Source organism: Fundulus heteroclitus, chromosome 4 (genome assembly GCF_011125445.2).
Source record: "Fundulus heteroclitus isolate FHET01 chromosome 4, MU-UCD_Fhet_4.1, whole genome shotgun sequence".
NCBI lineage: Eukaryota > Metazoa > Chordata > Actinopteri > Cyprinodontiformes > Fundulidae > Fundulus > Fundulus heteroclitus.
The window spans coordinates 27,974,794-27,997,281 of NC_046364.1; the positions used below are offsets into that span (position 1 = coordinate 27,974,794).

A 22,488-nucleotide genomic window follows, 5' to 3' on the forward strand; every position below is an offset into this window, starting at 1 on the left:
AATGTGAAACCAGTGAACAGCAGATATGGAGTGACGTACAACGTAATGTTTCCTTGACTTTATTTAGTATTGCAATGCCTTTAGGTACTTTAGAATGATTGTTTTATGTGTGCCTTTCTGATATGTTTGCCATCAATGACTGTCTTCATTTCCCCTTTCGATACAAACCCAATTTCCTTGAATATTCCCATGTGTTTTTAATTTTCTCTTCCTAAATAAAAGTATTTTAGTCTTTTTTTGGTGGACTCATTTTTGAAACAAGTGAATTTAAGAATCTGCAGTCGTATGGAGACAAATTTCTGCCAAAACGTTGCACACAAAAAAAAGTTTTGCACACAAACAAAACTTGTTTGCACACAAAAAGATTTGTTTCACACAAAAAAAATGTTTTGCAAACTGTTCGCCAACCTGGCACTCAAAATATCATTTATAAGTTTTCCTCGAGCACAAAACAATCTCTGCTCGCACAAAACAGCCTCTGCTCGAGTACGAAACAATCCCACTACCGCTGCGGTAAATTTGTGCCAAAAGTCACGTGATGCATTGAGTTGTTGTTGTTCAGACTTCCCGACAGCAGGGGGCGCACCCGAAAGAAACTGAAACGCGCCGGTTTGGCTGAAGAAGAAAAACGTGATATCACAGCTAACAGCATTAGCACCCCACAGGTAACTTTCAAAGCTTTCCCGGTGAAAAAGTAATAGCTCACTATGGTGATAGATCATGTAAGATTTCAGTTAAAGGCCCTGCTATGTTACAGTAAGGGACCATGTTACTTTTTAGAGCAAATAACATGAAAGCTTGCCTTAGGTTGAACGCCATGCTAAAACAACTTTTGCTTTGTAATGCAGCCACTGTGGTTGGCTTCTGCTTTTACTGTGCTGTGTCAAATAAATAGTACCTGAGTGGATACCCAGATAAATGCATTGTTAACAGATTATCATGTGGTTTTTGTGTTGTTTTCAAATGACTGTCTATTGTTCTTATTGGTGTAAATCTAAATTGGTGTTTGGATTTGGTAATTTATCCTAAAACTGTCAAACCAATGCATGTATGCTTATGTGCAAAACGAATTCTTAATGAATTTAAAATAATTGCAACGAGTGGATATTGATTATATGAAAATTGGTAAGGAAATTAATTAAAAATTGCGTTTTCTAACATAAATATGAATGTTACAAGTAAAGCATATAGCAGCAGATCTAGATCATATCTCACTACCTTTCTAACTCCTTAATTTCTTCAAAGTAAAAATGAGGTCATCTGTGCCCAATTGCAAATATGTGTTGTGCACTTAATAAAATTGGTTTGGCCATGGCAAAAACCACAGCTGGAATTAGCCACATGAGCAGATATTTTCTTGAAAAGTTTGTTTTCATCGAAGTGGTGATTTATTTTTTTCTTTAACAGTATTATCCTTTACATAACAATAACACATATCTGTTTTCCAGCACCCACTGATGAGGTGAAGGCCATCAAAGTTCTGGGCTGGATGGAAGGCTCCTACATAAACTCTGGTAGTCTACCAGGTCGACTTCCATCACGAGACTACCAAGACTTGAACAATTCAGGATTTGGTGGAATCTTTAAACACATGAGGAGTTGGGCTTGTTAAAAAATAACTTAATATGTAACCGTTTTAGTTCCCAGTATTAACTACTTTGATCAGTAACTGTTGCAGCATGTCCTTCATAGCTCTTAGTGGAGCCCTTTAGGCTAAAAAAAAAAAAAAGTTAGGAAAAAAAAGGCCAGGTTTGAGGTTCTAAATTTCCTGACAGTCTTACATGCAGAAATTGTTTTTCATAGTCCTGTTTTTGGCTTCATCCATTTCATCAGCCAGTTTTTTTAATACAGCCCGTTTTATTGTTAATATATGGATTGTTTACTGGGAAAAACCTGGAGAATTAATGGAGTTCTTTCAGTCTTAATTTCAACAATAAAAGCAATCCTTGTGAAAAAGGTGTATTCACTTTGATTAATATTGGTAAGAATTGGAAATGAAGAGTTTATCAAAGGGTATGTTTATTATGCAATGTGGAAAATAAAGGACTGTTTAATTGTCTCACAATGTTTGCATCCTCAGTTTTAGTAAAAAAAAGGGGTCATGTGCCCCTTTTTTTCAATAACCTCAGCATTTTCAAAAGGTTTATACAGTACCTTACACATTTACTATCACAATCCTAGCAATTCTACATTTTTATTCAGTGAATACACTAACTTAGTTACATTTTCCTGGCTAGATTTTATTACTTGAAAACCTTTTGCAACAATGGTAACCAAAATAAGATTAAACTCGTAAAGTGTTGGTCATACTGGACAGTAGCAACATTTATATATATATATATATATATATATATATATATATATATCTAAACCGTGTGATTCAGAATGTCCCAGTGCATCCATGGCTGCCCTCAGTGCTACCAGTTGTTCGGGGCTCAACACATTGCCAGTTTCAGGAATAGTGACCCCACAGTGTGGGTCATCCAGCAGTCCACTGTCAATATGAGGCAGGCAGAGTCCCTGCAAGAAAGATGGAGATATATAGAGAATAAAAAAGAGGCCATGATTCTGTTGCTACAACTTACTGAATATAATTTAATTCATGGAGCTAAGGATTGAAAAAAAGACTCCAAAATCCATTAATTATTTTAATAATAAACACATTTCAAAGAAAACAGTTTCAATGCCCCCTCTCTGATGTTTTTGATGTTTTGTTGTATTGGAATGATCAGATAAATTAATTTCTGGTTTGAAATATATGCATTGTGAGAAACTGTATAATAGCACGCACAAAAAAAATCCATCTTACCTCTGTGATTTCTGGTTCTACCACAGCATGCTGGATGCTTCCCATCTCCCATAACTGACTTGAGTGTTAGATTCCCCTCAGTTCTGAGTGAATGGTCATCTCAGCCACTGCTGATGGTGTGAAAACTTAGTTGTAGTCTTGGGGTAAATAAATAGTGACAACAGAAGTTATCCAACATGTTTGACAGCTCAAGCAAACTGTTGTCCTCTCCTGAGTGCAGCACATTGTTGTATATGTTTGTTCCTGCGCACCACACGTCTCTCCAAACACGTTGAATTCTGAAAGGAGAGTTAAATCATGGTTTAAATACGTTATTTTTCAAAAGTCCGTTGCACAGCATTTTTAAAACTAAACAGTGCCTTTAACTGAAATCTTACATGATCTATCACCATAGTGAGCTATTACTTTTTCACCGGGAAAGCTTTGAAAGTTACCTGTGGGGTGCTAATGCTGTTAGCTGTGATATCACGTTTTTCTTCTTCAGCCAAACCGGCGCGTTTCAGTTTCTTTCGGGTGCGCCCCCTGCTGTCGGGAAGTCTGAACAACAACAACAACTCAATGCATCACGTGACTTTTGGCACAAATTTACCGCAGCGGTAGTGGGATTGTTTCGTACTCGAGCAGAGGCTGTTTTGTGCGAGCAGAGACCGTTTTGTGCTCGAGGAAAACTTATAAATGATATTTTGAGTGCAAGGTTGGCGAACAGTTTGCAAAACAATTTTTTTTGTGTGAAACAAATCTTTTTGTGTGCAAACAAGTTTTATTTGTGTGCAAAACTTTTTTTTGTGTGCAACGTTTTGGCAGAAATTTGTCTCCATACAGTCGGGGAACATCTATGTTAGCTTCTGTTTTCAGCCTTGAAGGTTGCTGCTATTTTCTTGCTTTTTTGATTTAGAATTATTTACTTGTTTTCTCAACTGTTTAGGATGGCTGGGATAGCAGCTGAAAAGATGAAAAAACTCTAGATCTATTACAGAATACAGAATCTTGTGATATCGTTTATTACAGACACATCAAATGCTTCATCAAGATATAAGTAGTCAGACATCCTGTTGATAGCAGTGCCTTGCCAAACACAAGAAAATAAAAACAAGTCAAAGGAGACTAAAGAGTAAATAATAGAAAAGAAGCCGTGTGTTCTGAAACAATTAAATCCCAGCGCTTTTATTTTGCCCAAATGTTTATATATGAATCTAAAGTATTTATTAGATCATTCCTCTAGTTTTTCATTCATTCGTTCATTCATTCATTCATTCATCCACCCATCAATCTTCAGGACAACCAACCATGCACAAACCCTCAAACCTAAAGGCAATTAAGACCAATCAACCTAACAGTCATATTTTTGATTGTTTAAGGAAAGAATCAGTCTGTGTTTAATAAAATGTACCTAAAACATAACAGGACTATCAAATAAAGGAGAAAATATTCAAATCATCCACCACTGACCAAATTACATCGCTATATAATTCTCAAGTCAATTTCTTTAATGTGATGTAGCTGTTTGCCAACTGCAATTAAAAAGAAGTATTGTGAAGCGCTTGTAAGTTTCTGTCAGTATGTGTTTATTGTAAATGTGAGTTATTATGAGTCCCAGATGAAAGATGAGCTTGAAACTGTTGTACATTTGAGAGTCTTTTTTGTCTCAAACACTTTGTAGATACTTTCTTGTAATTGAGAACTTGTGTCTCACTGAAACTGAAACTGTAAAAATTATTGTAATATTAATATTGTAACTGTAAATTGTAATATTAAAAATAAAATTAGTAATATTAATAACACAAATTTAAGCTAGATAGGGAAAACTCCGCTTCATAGTGTGGTTATGATAATATGACAGCTAACTACCTATTTTGTTTCTTTACAGTTAAAACAGGAAAAACAAAGAACCATTTCAGGCTCTCTCCTTACCTTATTTTGAAGTTCTAGCAACCGGAAGTCAGCCAGCTCAGATGAAAAATGGAAAAGGTACTTTCTAAATATGAATTTTGGATCAAAAATGTATCACTGCCTGCTTTGTTTGTTTACACTGTGAACAAAGTAGCACAGTACTTCCCACAAGAGAGGGGACCCATCTGTGAAGCCAATCACAGGGTGCTCCTATATTTCAAATTAATGCCGGTGCTGCCAGGAAATAAATCCATTAAATAGATCCCTGTATTATCTTTCCCAAATTACATCTGTCTTGCCTATCAGTCCTTTAGTGTAGTATGCAAGTAAGTGACACAGCACCGCTTTCAGTACGATTGCCGTTCATGCCATAACACGCTCACGCTGAATCAGTCAGCAACAAAGTTATACACAGCAGTAGGGGAGACCGGGGCTAGTTGTCACACGGGTAAGTTGTCACATTGCAATTAAATAACCTTCATTCAGATAGAAATTCTAGCAGTTATACATATGGACTTGTTAAAGTAGATATTAAGGCATCCAGTCATACCTCAGTCATTGTTCTGATTTAGCCTAATGTTAAGATAGAGCTAGCATTAGCAAACATGGTCATTTGGGGCAACTTGTCACAGTCATTTTGGGGTAAGTTGTCACATGTATCAACTTACCCCAATTTTATAATTTTCAAAAATAATTTAAATCAATACATCCTAATAAAAATTTTACATCATTTTTACAGAAAATAGAGTGATTTAAAAGAGAGGACAAAGTGAGAAAGAAGATGGTCAGGAGTTATAAAAGCAAAACAGAGCATGGCTGTGCATGCACCTGACGTGATGCTGAGGACAGTCAGGCAGGCGACCCTAGATCACAAGTCGATCAGGAGTACAGCAAAGGACTTTAATGTCAATTACCGTACTTTGGGGTGATACTGTAAAACATTCACACTAGCAGAAATTCAGGGTCAGACAGCTATCAATCAATGTTTCAGAATATTTTTTTTTCATGTTATTTCACATGATGCATGTGCTCCTGGCAATTCAATCTACATAAGCTATGGCAAAACTGCAACTCAGATAAGGAGTCTGACTCGTGAGATATTCTTTTGTTTGTATTCAAAGTTTAAGTGTCAGTTTCGTAATGCATGTTGCATATTATTTCATGTTATTTCATAAGTAGTAAAAGTGAGTTATTGTCATTTATTCACTTAACATTAAAAAATTACAACAAAATTAATTTTGCCCTTATTTTATTGGTTGCAAAACCCAGTGTGACAACTTACCCTTTGGAGGGGCAACTTGTCACATGGTGACAATCTCCATTAGATCGCTTATAACTCTGCGCAGAAATAAGATATGAAATATACCCGAATACAAAATATATAGAGACTTTGGTCTTTCATCTGGTACATATGTTTTTATATATGGTGTTTTGATTCCAATATTTATGTAAAAGTGTCAAAAGTGTGACAACTAGCCCCGGTCTCCCCTACTAGGGATGTGTCTGAAATGTTGTAATTATAGCTTCTAGCTCCTTGATATTTTATGAGGTCAACAGTAAGAACTCTGTCGTGGGGAAGAAAAAAGCTTCTGACTGCTGTGCCGATTTCGGGCAGCCTTTAACACATACGTCATTATGCAGAGGAAGTACACATGGATGGCCTACAGTCTTCCAAAGAAGAACATAGTGTCTCTTCTCTCCAGACATTTTCGTTAATTTCCATGTGGTGGGCAGTGCTTATACGTCATATCATGCAGAAGATTCTTGGATTCCTCAGTAGCTCCTTAGTGCCAGTGAAGAACATAGTGATCTCCCTTTGCTAAAGGAACTATGATAGGAAACAGACCGGCTCCTTATCAATCCTCCTTCCTTATGGACTGCACTATTCAGACTGCAGCTATCAAGGCTATTTAAAAAGATTGCCCTACATTTGATGATCTCCAGTTCCAAAGCTAAAATACTTGGAGTGATTAAAACTAAACTAAACTAAACTGATGATCAATCAAGCCATCATTTAATTTTGATTTTTGAGCATTTTGAAGTTGAAACCACTGGACCAGGCATGTCCAAAGTGCAGCCCGGTGGCCATTTGCAGCCCCCGTCTAGCCAATCAGGACGCAGAGCTGGAGTTTCATAGATGTGATGTAGTGGAGAAGCGACCGTGACGTTAGACTGTTTTGATTCAAACAACGGTGGCTCGCATGGAGGAAGCAAGCGTTAACATTGATGCTGCTATTTCTTCTGTGTTGTCCAATCTACCTAATATTGTTTCATTAAAAGAACATCAGAGAACGGCTCCGAAGGCTTTAGTTGATGGAAACAATGTTTTCGCCCTTCTCCCGACCGGGTTTGGCAAGTTTTGTTTTCCGGGGCGCAACCGTGGCGGACGCGTCCACGGCGGAGCGATTAGCGCAAACCAAATTAGGAGGCCTTTAGTCCTCATCGCGGTCGGCCCGGGATCGACTCCGACCCGTGGCGCTTTGCCGCCTGTCTTCCCCCCTCTTCCTGTCAGCTCACTGTCAATAAAACGCGTGCCACTAGAGCCGCAAACACATTAAAAAAAAAAAAAAAAGTTTTGTTTTTTCCTGCGTCACTCTCTCAGCGTCACGTGTTGGCTTGGGTGTGAGTGGTTGAAATAACACGTCAATAAAGATGACAGAGAAGTGGCTTATCCAATCATATGCAAGGATTTTTGATAAGGCCCAGCCTTCAAAAAAGGCAATTCCTATGGAGATGTCCCAGATGGATGTGAGTGGAGCTAGGCGGAGCGAAATCCATCTGGCTAGAGTCAGGTTACCCCCCAACAGCATTTCAAGAAAGATTTGGCCCACTAGCAGGCGTGTATTAGCACAATGATTACGTGAATAATTTCCTTTCTACGCTGTCATTCAGGCTGCTAGACTCGTTAAAGCGGATCTAGTAAACTCCATCTAATTTTTAACCGACTAGGCATGAAAGCAGAGATGTTTTACTTTTGTTAAATGGTTTACTTAGCTTATTCCTTTGTTTTTCTTGTCTGTAATGTTTTTCTGTCCATGTACAGCAATTTGAACTGTCTTGTTACTAAAAAGTGCTAAATAAATAAACTTGCCTTGCCTAAAAAGTGAAAGAGGAGTGTTGACACTTTATTGTTCAGTTAGGGGGTTAAAACACAACTCTTCTCCCGTTATTGTTTCAACATATCGAGACTGCCTTATTTGAGGAGAATCACGTCTGTTTAAACTCCATTCACATTTACGTTCAACATTGCCAAGTCTAAATAAACAAACGGCTATGTGATTGTTTTACAGATTTCTGTCGAAAATACACCTTGCTCTGATTGTCACTCATCTACAGAAATTCTGTTTGCTACAACAAAAACACCACCTTCCTGAGTCCATTACTGCTGTCTGCTTTGTTCTTGTAAAACATTTTGTTTCTAGATAGACCTGAATGAACGGATCAAATGAAACAGACCCCAAATGTGCAAATAATCAGTGAATAGAGTTAAGACCAAGATTATTCATAACTCTGATCCCTCTTCTGCTGCTCTGTTAACACGAACTGCAGCAAGAATTACTGATGGCCACAAGCAGGGCCTACTTAAGCTACTGGTAGGCCCTCCCATAAAAACCCTTCCCATTTACTGCGTCACAAGGTTGGCACCAAACTATCAGTGTCATAACTTAAATGATTTAATAAACCAACAAATAAAAAAGAAACTGCAAAGAATACATAAACAACATACCCTGATGTCTATTTACAAGATTAAATAAATGCATGTGCAAAGACATACGTACACACCATTTGAACAACACAGCCACAGTGACATGGCCTGAATGCCAGATATCACAGATTTTTTTTTTATAGCACTAGTGATCCTTTTATCAAAAGTAGGCTGACAGGAAAGGGGGGCTGAGAGAGGGGGAAGATATGTGGCAAAGAACCGAAGACTGGAGTCAAACCGGGGTCACCCTGAGGATTAAGGCCTCTGTACATGAGCTATGTGTGCTACCCGTGTGCCACCTGCACATCAATTGGTTCATTTTTTTACAACATTTGCAGTATAGTATGGGTAAAGGGAAAAAAATGCATATTCCTTTTAAATTGTTGCAGAACTAAACTTTTTAAAAACCTGAACAGGTGCTGGAAATCAATAAATATAGCACTATCTTACCTTTTTAGAAGTGCTTTAGTCTTCTTTGCAGAAAAAGTCAGGACTGTATACTTTAAAGCGAAACCATGAAGGATGCATGTTCAGTTGACATCAGTTGGAGGGTCCTGACTATTTCTTGCTGCGCGCCTGATCAGTCAATTTGTGCCTTTAGTTTGGCACAATTTGATTAACATAATGTCTTCCACTCAAGACAGGCGTCAAACCGTTTAAAGAAAGGATTGGGGGAAAGTCTGGTTGCCTCCGATTTACGCTGTCGTGATGACCCGGATAACTGAGAATTTGCACAAGCATATAGGGATGTATTTTCTGCTCAAATTCAGCCAAGTGCAGCAAAGTTGATTGGATGGTGCTTCACAGTACAGATGGACAATGATCCAAAACATACTAAGCAACCCCAGACTTTTTTAAATCAAAGAAGTGGAATATTCTGCAATGGCCGAGTCAATCACCAGATCTCAACCCAATTGTTCTTGCTTTTAACTGGCTCAAGACAAAATTTAAGGCAGAACCCCCCACAAACACCAACTGAAGACATCTGCAGTAAAGGCTTGGCAAAGCATCACAAAGGAGGAAACCCAGCGTTTGGTGATGTCCATGGGTTTCAGACTTCAGGCGGTCATTGCCTGCAAAGGATTCTCCATAAAATATTCAAAAGTAACTTTTTAGTTTGGGTTATGTTTCTTTGTCCAATTACATTTGAGCCCCTGAAATGAGCATTTGTATCAAAGTAGCTACAATTTATATCATTTGTATCAAAGTAGCTACAATTTATATATTTTCCAACCCTTTGAATTAAACCCTAAAGTCTGCACTTCTGTGCAGTCGTTTCATTTAAAATTCCAAGTGGTGGCATGCAAAGCCCAACTCATGAAGATTGTGTCACTGTCCAAATATTTCTGGGCCTAACTTTACATTTGAAAACAAAATAAAAATTGGATTGCTCAAAATTGAACATTAATACTTCCCTTCAAAAGCAATTATCTGTTCTTTTCTTCCTACTGTAAGCACGTTTTGTGGTTGTGAGGGTGAAACCAAGGAGCATGTTTTTGTTCACTGCATCCATGTTACTGCTTTCTGGTTCCACTTCCAGAAGATAAAAAGATGTTTCTGACCAGCATTGAAAAACTAGAAAAAAGAATAAATTGACCAAAATAATCAAATTACTTAATAATTTTAACCTAAATGTAGCAGACCTCTAGGTGTTATTTAATTGATTTTCCTTTTGTATTTCATTTTGTTTTTCTTTCAGTTGTGTAATTGGCCTTGTTAATTTCATGTTTGCCTTTTGACTCACAGTTAATAGAGGAAAACATGGATTCTCGTGTGTTTGTGAATGCACAAATACCGCGAGAACTCGGCTTACAGACAAGGTAAAGTGTCCTCCTCTTCAGATCCTCATTTGGAGAAGAAAGAATAGTTAAAGTGATTTGCATCTGAGATGTAGTAGCTGTCACTAAATTCATGGCAATCACTTTATTAGAATGAATTCTTAAGGAGCAGCGGCTGCTTGAATCAAGTTTCTATTTAGTTTGCTGTTGTAATGTAAAACATGGATTTTGACCCAAATGTCACTTCAACACCACCTCTGAGGACCTCTGCAAAGGCTAATCTCAACCAACTTCTTACCCTCTTGCAGCAGTTTGGACGGAACACGATATACATTTTCGTTGTGAATGTTTCTTAGTCAGAGGCAGGAAGAGGGAAAAATAATGACAAAGACTAGCTCACTGAGAAGAGCCTTCTATTGTGAGGCACGCAGGAGGAACACCCGACAGAAGTTACATTCACATAAGCATTTTGCCATTTTAAAACCAACAGATTCAGCCATGCAAGTTGATAAATGTATGATAAACGTGGCGTTTGATAAACTATTAAAAGCTGCAGAGTATGCCAAACCAGCTGCTTTAAGGTTTATACTGCAAAAAGGGAGCTAAAAGTGAGTAAAATCTTCTTGAAATTAGTGCATTTGTCCATGATTTGAGCAGCTAAATAAGATTCTCTGCCGATGGAAAAAGATTTTAGGACTTAAAATAGGAACAATTCATCTCCATCTTATTTCAAGTGCAGTATATCTAAATATCCTATTTTAGGGGTCGAAATACTCATTCCATTGGCAAATAATCTTATTTACCTGCTGAAATCACGGACAAATACAATGATTTCAAGAAAAATTTACTTATTTAGTCCCTTTTTGCAGTGAATTATCCCTCAGGACATCTTCACTAGAAGTTTCCAGTGTGTGTGTGTGTGTCATACACACACAGACTTCATGTTTTATTCCTTGTACACAATACACTGCAGATATTTTTGTCATAATTCCTGATGTTCTCTGAACATGTGCTTGTCTGTCGAAGCATGTCTGAAGCAGGTATTCTCTGTAAAATCTCAGCACAGACTCCCAGCAGTCAAATAAAATAGAAATCTTTATTGGCCACACTTGAGCACAACAGAGGATGGACTACAACACGTGACGAGCCATGGTCTTAATTTACATTTACATTATATTTAACAAATAAGAATAAGCAGAGAGAATGTGATCTTTCAAGTATCCAACTATACATTAGAGAGAAATGGGGGCAATAAACTTGAATTTAAACGATAACCAACACTGGCAGATGTTTCTATTGAGGACTGAAGTCTTCTTCGTCCCAGTTGTGATTATTGCGGCCTTTTGATTTGGGACAGACTGAAAAGTGTAGGATTAAGTCACCTGTCTGTGACGGTTGTTTACCCCACAATGACCGTTTCATCATCTGGAAACTCATAGTATGGGACCTCCAGGTTGAGAGGGGCGGGGCCTTTTCTGATGCGGCCAGAGGCGTCATAGTGTGAGCCGTGACAAGGGCAGTAATAACCTCCGTATTCTCCAGCATTGGCGATGGGCACGCAGCCCAGATGTGTGCACACGCCAAGGACAATCACCCATTTGGGGTTGAGGACCCGGTCCTTGTCGTGCTGGGGGTCTCGGAGCTCTGAAAGGCTCACGGCAGCCTCTGCTTCGATCTCCTTGTCGGTGCGATGACGTACAAACAGTGGTTTTCCTCGCCACTTGAAGGTCATGTTCTTCCCTTCGGGGATGTCACCCAGCTTGATCTCGATCTTTGACATAGCCAGGACGTCGGCCGAGGCACTCATGGAGGAAACAAACTGGGTCACCACCGTCTTGGCAGCATAGACGCCAACTACCGCAGTAACTCCAGTAAACAGGTAAGAGAAGGCTCTCCTGGATTCGCTGCTTGCTTGGGATGACTTGTGGGGGTCGAGCACCTCTGGACGCCTGTAGTCAGAGAAGTCTGGTACTCTGATGTCAGTGTGGGCGAACCTGACTCCTGCACACCCTGCAGAAACAATCAGTCATCAGTTAAGCTGAACATTGCTCATTAAGCCAACACACAAGAATCACACTTTTACACAATCTTCAGCTGCAAATGGCTAAAACAAATTTTCTTCAATTTAGGAATCTGTCAAGAAAATCAAGTCTGACAACTTTCCACAGCAAACAGATGGATTATTTTGTATAAGTCTATCCGAATCTGGTAATGTCCTGGCTCCTTACACTTGTTCAGAGTGAAACTTTAGGATTGTACGGAGCACAATAGCCAGAAGAATGACTATGCACTGTCAAGTATGACCAAAATATTTGAAACATGCCAAAACATTAATGAATAGGTTAAATTATTACTTTTTCAAATTACCAGGGTCATTTGATTAAATGTATTACAATTAGGACAGATTTAGGTGAAGTCACTTTGCTGTGCGTCTTCAAAGATGTCTCAAATTTTTAATATTGTTAAAAAAATAATAATTTTGTTTGTTCCTCATTTCAGAAAATGAAACTCATATAGAGCCAATGAAAAGAGTTAAAAAGTTCAAGCCTTTACTTGATTATGATTGATTTAGGCTTACAGCAAATGAAAACCCAAAATTTACTGTAGAGAATATTCCATAGATCAATACAAGGCATATTATAAAAAGAAATGTCACGCCCACAATACTTTTATTATTTCATTATAAAAGAACACCTAATTAGCAACTTGTTTTTTGTGCGCTCATTTGCTCCGTCAGTCCAAATGTTCTATTTTGGAAAAAACAAATGGAAATAAAACAGCTTTTTTGTCCGATTCATTGATCAATCGTAAGAATGAATGACAAATTAATCAATAATTAAAATCATCATTAGTTGCATCTCTTTTTTGATAGCTGCCTTGTTGGGTCTGGTGCTTCTCTAGGATTATCGCCAGCCCAGTCAGTTGTCAAAATGATGTTGTGATTAGGCCGTTACGCAGACTATTAATCAGCCTAACGGCTCTTTGACCGACACCTTAGGCAGGGTTTCCCTCAATGACCCATTCACATATGTCCAAATCTCCTCTCTGCAGCCACACACCTGACCAAAATAATAAGCTGCTGCTAGAAGTCATCAAGTCTGCTAAGATGTGGAAAACAGCCAGAAGAAAACACGAGACCCTATAGTGTAGACAAGATGAACACAAAAGCGTTGTTCCGAGAAACTTTCCCTTGTAGACAGACGAGAAAAACAAAAAGCACACAGGTGTTTTTGAGCGACACAAAAAGGTCAGTAAAAGGTCTTCAATCTGCATCAGGGAAGTTGTAAACCTTCCGGACAACAAAAGCTAATGCTAGCCGTTATTAGCTTGATGGATAGCTCTCTGAGCTCCCCCTTTGAGCTCCGCTACATCGTTGAATAATTTCTACACACCAGTATCAACGATACTAAGAATGGCAGAGTACCTTTGGTGATAAAGTTAAAAGCTCACCTTATGGTCAATACGGGGATTATTAGTGTTTCATACATAGGGAGTGATGGGTCGGGTGTCTTATATTAATCACCAAAACCCTCAAAACCACTTTCTGCCCATCTCTATTTGTCTATGCTTACAACTCATTTAAATAACATCACATGTCACGGAGTAATAGTCAAAACACACTTTTTTTTCTAAGTCGGGGGAGCAGTGGGTGAGCCCGCTTGTTTACCTACTGCCAATAAGACAAATTCATTAACATTAGCTGTGACACTTTTAAATCAGGCAGAGCCAGAGTCAACTCCTATCCAGGAGTCTTTGTCAGTTCTGGCAGCTTGCACTAAGCAGCCTGCAGTTGGAGCGCTGCTGTTTTAAAGGACATGGAGGCTCGTCCTTCCAGCAGCATTCTAAGACAGTCGGTTTGAAGCCTGTTTGCTGTTGCGATGACCCGGAGACTGAGAAATTGCACAGGCATGATAGAAAAAGACACGCCAAAACCACAGTTGATAGTGAGGGCTTTCATGGGGATTATTAGTGTTTCATACATTTTATTCTATTGAACTTGAACGTTCAGTAACCTAATAGAATAAATAAAATGTGAGAAAGCCACAATTTTATGTTTATTCAGTCAACATTTAATACAGGTGGCTCAATGAACTGTTAAAATACAATAATGTGCATGTTATGGACAAACCCTATTGATACAAGAGAAAATTGGGTTTTTTAAGAAAAGCGACACTTTATCAATTAATCAGTTTAACAATAAACTTTAAGTTAACTTATTCATAAATAACTTGTATCCCTATTTTAGATGCATGTATTTTTTCCCCTGCATCTAAAATCCACCCATCTGATTTAGGTTATTACCGTATTTTCCAGACTATAAGTCGCTCCGGAGTACAAGTCGCACCAGCCATAAAATGCATATTAAAGAAGGAAAAAACATATATAGGTCGCACTGGAGTATAAGTCGCATTTTTGGGGGAAATTTATTTGATAATATACAACATCAAGAACAGAGATGTCATCTTGAAAGGCAATTTTAAATAAAAATTGAACGGAGGCAACAACAGGCTGAATAATTGTACGGTTAGCTTATGCTACATGACACAACTGAGAACGTGCCTGGTATGTTAACATAACATATTAAAAGTTATTCAGATAACTATAGCATAAATAACGAAGAAGTTAACCAAAGCGCCCGTGTCACTCCAAATAACTAAAATCCAGTGAAATCTTCATCCTCGTGTCACTTTCAAATAACTCCGTTAACTCCGGAGGTAGAAGATGCGGCACTTCCGCTTCTACGGCGCCTTCTTGCGATTTTGTGTGAAAATAACAGGTGTAATGATATACCGGTAAAAATGTGTAACAATTTCACACATAAGTCGCTCCAGAGTATAAGTCGCACCCCCGGCCAAACTATAAAAAAAACCCTGCAACTTATAGTCCGGAAAATACGGTAAATACTTTGCGTCCATCTGTGTATAGAAGGCTCAAGTGTCTTTTTTCTTTTGTTTTGTTTTTTCAGGCGTGGTTTATGGTTTGTTAATAGTACAATTATATTTTGCTGGATTTTATTGATGTCGCTCTTTAGATGAACTGTTCTCTGGATATTGTCAGAAAGCACGGACAAAAAAAAGTCACAGCGGTGCTGAAAACTGTATTGAACAGATCTAGTGTAAAAGGGGCTTATGTTTTACCATAACATAACATACATAAGTCTTCCATTTACTGTAAGTTAACTCAGGTCTGACTCAATGTGCTCCATTTGGATCTTTGAATTTCCATGTGGTAGGCTAGAAGAATAGAGCTAAATGTCTTAATTTGTCCTTCAAGTGTCTAACCAGCATTGATTTTGGAAAATGCACAAGAAGTTTTAATATAGGCAATAATAAAACATTCATTAGCACTTTGTGAGCTTGTATCTCATTGAATTAGTCACAAATGCTAACGCGGACTAGTAAAACCTTGTAACAATGAATACATGCAGAAATACAGAGAAACCTAATGTTAAACTGACAATAACGACGATACTACCAGTCAGTCTGCAGCGACAGTTTAATAATAATAACAATAATAATAATCTTTATTGTCATTCCAACACGCAGTCCAATGAAATCTGTTCTCTGCATTTAACCCATCCTCTTGGGGAGCAGTGGGCTGCCACTGTGCGGCGCCCAGGGAGCAATCTGGGGTTAAGAGTCTTGCTCAGGGACCCAGAGCGGCAGTGTGTGGGAGTGGAACCCAGAACCTCCGTGACACAAAAGCAATGCTCTAACCACTTAAGAATTTATGAGGCTATGTCAAGTAAACATACCTACAATATTGGTCGCCTATGGTCCCTGAAAATGTATTGACTTTTTTCTAAACCAGCTTTCAAGTTTATATACATACATATCAACTGAAACATCATTAAATTAAGCCTGTAGTCCAACTTATCTTGACCTGCTGCTACTATTCCACAGCATGTCTTATTTTTTATGTTGCACTGTGCACAGCACTGTGAATTCTTTTTACTGAAATCTGCTCTACGAACAACCTTGCCTAACTGATTTGGTCTTTGTTCATATGCTGTCCTTTCAAAAATAATTTCTGCTGAATGTCTTAATTTCACAGCTTCATGCTCTCCGAGTATGGGCTGGACAAAAGGACAAATAAAGGTCAATTACCTGACTTTTATTCTAACACTCAGAAAGCAGAACATTGTTTGCTGAACATTTTATGCTGACACGCACAAAACTTAAATCCAGCAATTTTATTGTCTTTATGTTGGTTTCAATGTAAATTGAGGGACAGAAACCATTCCAGAATACCCGGAATCACTTTAAAATACTTTAAAAAACAACAACAACAACAACAACAACAACACTGCAGCTGGTCTGCACCCATGATCTTAGTCATTTTCATGGTCTATCAGATGAAATCGTTTGTTTTGAAATACAACTCTTGTTGATTTTGACACCATGTTTATTACATAGCATTAGCTAGCCTGATCATTGAGACAACACGGATGAAAGCATCTGATAATTTCAAATCTGTATTTTAAGTGATAAGATACGTGACTTTATACATTATGCATTTAAGGAAGATGCCCCTTTGGTCACAAAGGGGCATGTTGCTAACATTTTCTTCGAGAAGCGAAGCTGTTCATAGCACTTGTGCTAACTTGTGCTAACCGGTAGCTAACTATAGAAACAAGAAAGCCAACTTCCGATCTAAAAAAAAAACAGTTCGAAAAAAATAGTTGGTTATCAGCGTATCCTTCTGCTACATATACTATCTGTCTTGAAACACATATCTGAATACGTGTCCATCTGTGTTTTTTAGATATCTCCCAGACAGTTGAGGTAAAACCAGCGGCAGGACTCACCGTTGATGCTAACTGTTACAGCGGGGCCTGTCTTCGGGCTTTGACCGCTCAGCGTCTCTCGGCACAGGAACGGCTTTTTGGGGTCCATCAGAAACTTCTCTGACTTTACAACAACGCCTGGTACCAGAGGTTTCAGGGGCCCCGCAACAGCAAATGCTGTAGCCTGCAGGTAAGGGGAAAATGCCCCCGATCGGGCAGCAAGGGACATCATGCTTTCACTGCTGCCGAGACGACCTTGTGTATCGCGCCTGCGTACACTACGCGTTAACGTCACTAAATAGTCACGTGAGGTAAATTACGAAACAGTGAGCGCAAAGAAATCCACTGCATTGCGTTTAATTCTTGTCCTTTTTTCCTCTAAGTGTCTGTAAGTAAATCATTACTGGAAGAACAACTGCCACATAACATAAACTGCTTATAAATAGACATAAAACTACAAGGGGCAGGTAATAATCAGCTCTACATATACGCTGCTTCAGAGGCACGTGTCATGAGCCATTTTCGCTTGTCAGTGGTTTGTTCCCATTCCCACTGGGTTTGGCTTTCAGAAGCTTACTGTATTGGGTCCTTAAAGTTGTGGCCCACATCTTTACTTCTTCCACTGAGAAAACAAGGCAAGTCAAGCAAAGCTGGAAGAATACTAGTGGCAAATGAAGAGAAAGATTAATGTCAAGCCCTGCATTTATTAAGAAGAAATGAAAAGTAACAGAACACTCACACACACACACACACATACACACATACATACATACATACATGCTCCCACAGCACCTCTGTCTTCAGAGTTGACAACAGTTGAAATCTCCTACAATAATTAAACAGTCATAATCAACACAGATGGGAGATTAGGAGGCTTGTACTCATTCAAAAACATAGTTCGCCGGGCTCTTTACCTGGAGAGCCAAATGTTTAACAGTCAAAATTTCCCAGAAACCCCTGTTTACATTTTAGTGAATCACTAAACAAAATTGCCACTCCTCCACCTTTCCTTTGTTGTCTACTTGACATGTTCAGGTTTAATTGCTTGACCCACATACAGAGTCATCCACAGAGACCACTTCAAGTAATACGATTTATTTACAAATAACAGGTTCTGTACAAATGGATCTTTTTCATCTTTCAGGTAGAGAGGAGATCAAGAGCAAGAAATGTCCCCAGATTTGATTTCAGAAATCTGGTCACCTTAAGATAGTAACGACTCTTACCCTGCTGTTTAGCTCTCTTCACCCTCAGCAATGACTCCATGCTATTTTAGGTCACCGTATTTGTCATTTGAAGAATTTACTAAAACAAAAAGCAGCATTTGAAAATGCCGCCTCAACTCCGCCTTGCTGTGTTTATGTCACTGCAGCCAGTGAACTACCAGTTCTTCTTCTTGAGTTTGACGGTGAGTCTTTTTAGTGTGCATTACCACCACCAACTGGTGAGGAGGAGTGTTGGTCAGCCAGCATTGACGACTGCCTGTGGCTCCGCGACATAATTATTTTCCACACCTGAGCCGCATCATAGCGATCAAAGAGCTGCATGCGGCTCCGGAGCTGCAGGTTGCCGACCCCTGTCCTAGACACATTCTAAGTCATGCAAATCAATGGCCCACCCGTCACTGTCCAGGGTCCTTAGAAGCTATTGCTTGGTGTGAGTAGAGTACTTGGTCACCTGGATGATGATGAAACTGCTGATGTAATCTCTTTGATCCACAGCTTTCCTGTCACGCCTCAGATGTTTTATCCTCTACCTCAATCATGTACTCTTCTGCTTCCACTACTTTGTCTTCACCCAAATCAGGAGATGCTGCTGCTCCCTCCCCCTCCCTCTTTTCCTTTTCTAGAACTCAGGTGAAGAGGCAGCTGGAGAGACAGGACCAGAACAAGGCTGCAGGTCCAGATGGTGTCAGCCTCAGAGTCCTGAAGGCCTGTGCAGAGCAGCTCTGCAGGATTCTGCAGCATCTCTTTAATTTAAGCCTGACCCGAGAGAAGGTACCGCTGTTGTGGAAGACATCCTGTCTGGTTCTGGTACCAACGAAAACTCACCCATCAGTCATCAATGATGACTACAGACCCGTTGCCCTGACATCCCACATCACAAAGGTCTTTGAGAGACTACTGTTGGCCCACTTATGTAAGCAAACCAGAACATACCAGGATCCCCTGCAGTTTGCTTTTTGCTATGGAGTTGGAGTTGACGACACCATCATATGCCTGCTTCAACAAACCCACTGTCATCTGGCAGCATTGTGACTCCAGAAGACTCAAGTGGAGGCCTCAATAATCGCCTGGATCAATGACTACCTGACAAACAGACGACAGTTTGTGAGACTGAAGGACTGTGTGTCTAACCAGATGGTCAGCAGCACAGGAGCACCACAAGGGACTGTCCTCTCACCATTCCTTTTCACTCTGTACACTTCAGACTTCCAGCACAGGTCTAACTTCTGTCATCTACGTAAATATTCAGATGACTCTGCAGTTGTCAGGTCTGTCAGAGATGGACAAGATGCTGAGTACAGAGAGTTGGTGGATTGGTGTGGGAACAATCCTCTCATCTTGAATATGAACAAAACAAAGGAGACAATTGTAGACTTTATGAGAAACAGGATTAGATCAAACTCAGGATTTTGCACAAAATCAAGAAAATTATGGACAATCCTGAACTTCCTCTTCATTGGAAAACAGAGTCTCTTCAGTCAAAGGCTTCTTCAGATTGGTTTGAAAACCAAACAGCTACAGGATATATTTCCTGCCAACAGCCATCACCATCTATAATAACTACTTGACAAAATTAGTTACATCAACATTTAATTTCCCCTTGGGGTAAATAAAGTCTTTTTGAATTTAATTTAAATTAAGACCTGATGAGGAGAGGATACCTTTGTACTAGCATATCTACTTTCTTTGTAACAAAACTGCATTATACATTGTTTTGACTTTATTTTTTTACACAAATAGCTGTCACATTTTGGCAAACATGAAATAATGAACTGAGGTCACATTATCTAGCTGACGAGCTCATTTGACACAACTGAAGATTACATATCTTTGTTTTAAGATTTTAAAGAACTGTAAATCCACAATCACACAAATAATTCATTTGAGAGATTTAAGTTGACCATATGGCATGTTTCTCTCTCTCTCTCTCTCTCTCTCTCTCTCTCTCTCTCTCTCTAGTGAACACATTGTTCTGTACTTTTTCCACTCTCTGGCTTTATAGACATAATCATCTCAGCAGACGGCAGAAACAGTGAAGCGGCTATGATTAGATGTTGCTGTGGCTCTTTTCCGGTTCTGTGAGTTGAGGCAATGCATTGGAGCAGAGCAGGCAGAAAGCTGGGCTGACTGAATGGGGTCATAATGAAGGGCCACAGGTAGAGTCCCATGGCGAGTGAGCTGAATGATGCAGAATAACTCTGCAGACTCTGGAGCAAAGGGAGCTGTGCTTGGTAGGACCGCTCTGGCCACGTGCATGTAGCTTCAACTGACTAAAAGACCACAAAAGCATCCTCAGTGCTGTTTTATTTAGTCAAATATACTGAATCAAGTGAGAGTATTAATTTCCACCTTGAAATATTGTTTGAAATAAAAAATATATATATATTTTTCATGCTTTCTCTTCTTGGCTATTCAGCAACCATTGATAGTAAGGTAAGCCATCTAAGAACAAGCAAACATAACCGCGCTGGGATACAGGTAACATCAAAAGAGGTAAAAGCAAGCCTCTCTATGTTATCAAGGCTCCTACGTTTGGCGATGTACCTCCTTGCATATTGATCTGCATTTCTGCTGCATAATACCTATTGTGGGTTGATTATGTTAAAATCAGAGGAAAAATCCAGGGAGAACATTTACCACAAAGATCTTTAAAACAGGGTTGATGATGGATTTAAAGCATGATTGTACAATAGCTATTGCAAATAACATGTTAAATATACCTTTGAAAGTTATGTACACCACTTTAGGACTCTGTCAAAAATGTTGTCTGTTCTTGCCACTTTCTTTTCAGAAGGGCACATCTGACATTGCTCCCGACAATCACCTGCTGGCAGAGAGGTGTTGTGCAATTATACACAGTTTAAAGCTATTTAATGTTTATTAAATAACTCTCTGTCTGTTAAGTATTGTCTAGTGATGATCAGCTCTTAAACTGATATCAGGACAATGGTTGAAAAGGATGAATTTGAGCACTAGCGATCTTTTAACAGCAAACTCTGCACACACATAGAATAAGGGAGTGACAACTTCTTTTCAAGTTCAAGAACTTAATAACAGAAATAAAATTAACATCTAGAGAACATCACTATATAATACTGTTTATCTGAATCAACACTATATTTCGATTAACAAATCCTCTCTACTAGGCTAGTGAAACTTAACTGAACTACTAAGCGAAACAAATATAAAAAGAAACTAAGCTAAGGAACTATTTACATACAAAACAAACAAAAGCCAAAACAAAAGTGGTTGATCATAATCAGAATAATTCAGTGAATCCTTGTTCACTGCAGTTCTGATTCAAAAAGTATGGAATGGAGTTAACTTAGCTTAACTAATTTAGAAAAACATTTGGCATGTGTTTCAATCCATTCACAATGCGAATCCTGAGTTAAACAAAACATTATTTGATGAAATAATATTTTGTTTAAGTTAAAGAACCAAAGTTCAACTTAAAGAATGTGAATTGAGGTTAAAGTAGCTTGACTAATTCAGAACAGGGGACCTGCTTCATAGGCTCTGCTGTGCTCTATAGAGCATTGTTTCCCAGTCCTGGGGTCTCATTTATAAAGCTTGTGAATGCACAAAACAGGGCCTGAAATGTGCATACGTCACTTTCCATGCAAAGGTTGGGATCTATATAAAAAAATAAAAAAAAAAGACGTCACAGAAGTTTGCCTCCTGACAACTCTGACCCAGGCGTGCGCTCATTTTAAAGACAAGGAAATTGCGATGCAGATGCAGCCAAACTGTATCATGATTCTTCTCAGACATTCAATTTCACTCCATATTAGACTTTAATCATTGATCAACTTTATCATAAGCATTCAAAACTGCAGTGTTATTCATACTTGCACTGGTGAGACATAACTATACAAAAGGACTTAAAAAAAAAAAAAAAATCCCATAAGCCTTGAATCTTGAATAAAAGTCTTCACATTTCATCGGGTTTCCTAACATCACCTTCCTCTCCCTGACTATCAACAGGGTGATGTGTAACAAAGATTTACAGATTATTGTCACAAGGTGTGCAGCAACTACTTTAATTGCTGTAAACAGTCTAATACACTTGCGCAGAATCAGAATCAGAATCAAGTTTATTGCCAAGTAGGTTTGCACTTACAAGGAATTTGACTTGGTGTTGATGGTGCAGACAAAACAAAATATATATATACAGAATCTAGAGCTATATACACAGTAGACTGTGTGTTAATGTAATGCAGAAGGTCTGGAGATGCTCTGTTGGTGTAGCGTGTAGATCCTGAACGGGGGAGGGAGACAGGCAGTGTCAC

General features: G+C 38.8%; 1 protein-coding gene across 1 annotated transcript; it reads right to left on the minus strand.

Moving 5' to 3' along the window:
- Positions 1–11,260: 11,260 nt before the first annotated feature.
- LOC105924362 (cytochrome b-c1 complex subunit Rieske, mitochondrial) lies at positions 11,261–17,249 on the minus strand. The gene is made up of 2 exons (XM_012860207.3): positions 16,992–17,249; positions 11,261–12,193 (listed from the first exon to the last, which is right to left on the minus strand). The coding sequence occupies exons 1-2, from the start codon at positions 17,200–17,202 to the stop codon at positions 11,583–11,585; spliced, it is 822 nt and encodes a 273-aa protein (XP_012715661.1). The 5' UTR covers positions 17,203–17,249; the 3' UTR covers positions 11,261–11,582.
- Positions 17,250–22,488: the final 5,239 nt, after the last annotated feature.

What these genes read in the sequence shown, in the direction of transcription:
- LOC105924362 (XM_012860207.3), bottom strand. Translation starts at nt 17,202, where the DNA reads ATGATGTCCCTTGCTGCCCGATCGGGGGCATTTTCCCCTTACCTGCAG. An exon ending in TGTAACAGTTAGCATCAACG is followed by an intron (nt 12,194 to 16,991) that starts GTGAGTCCTGCC and finishes TTGTTTCTGCAG; the next exon opens with GGTGTGCAGGAGTCAGGTTC.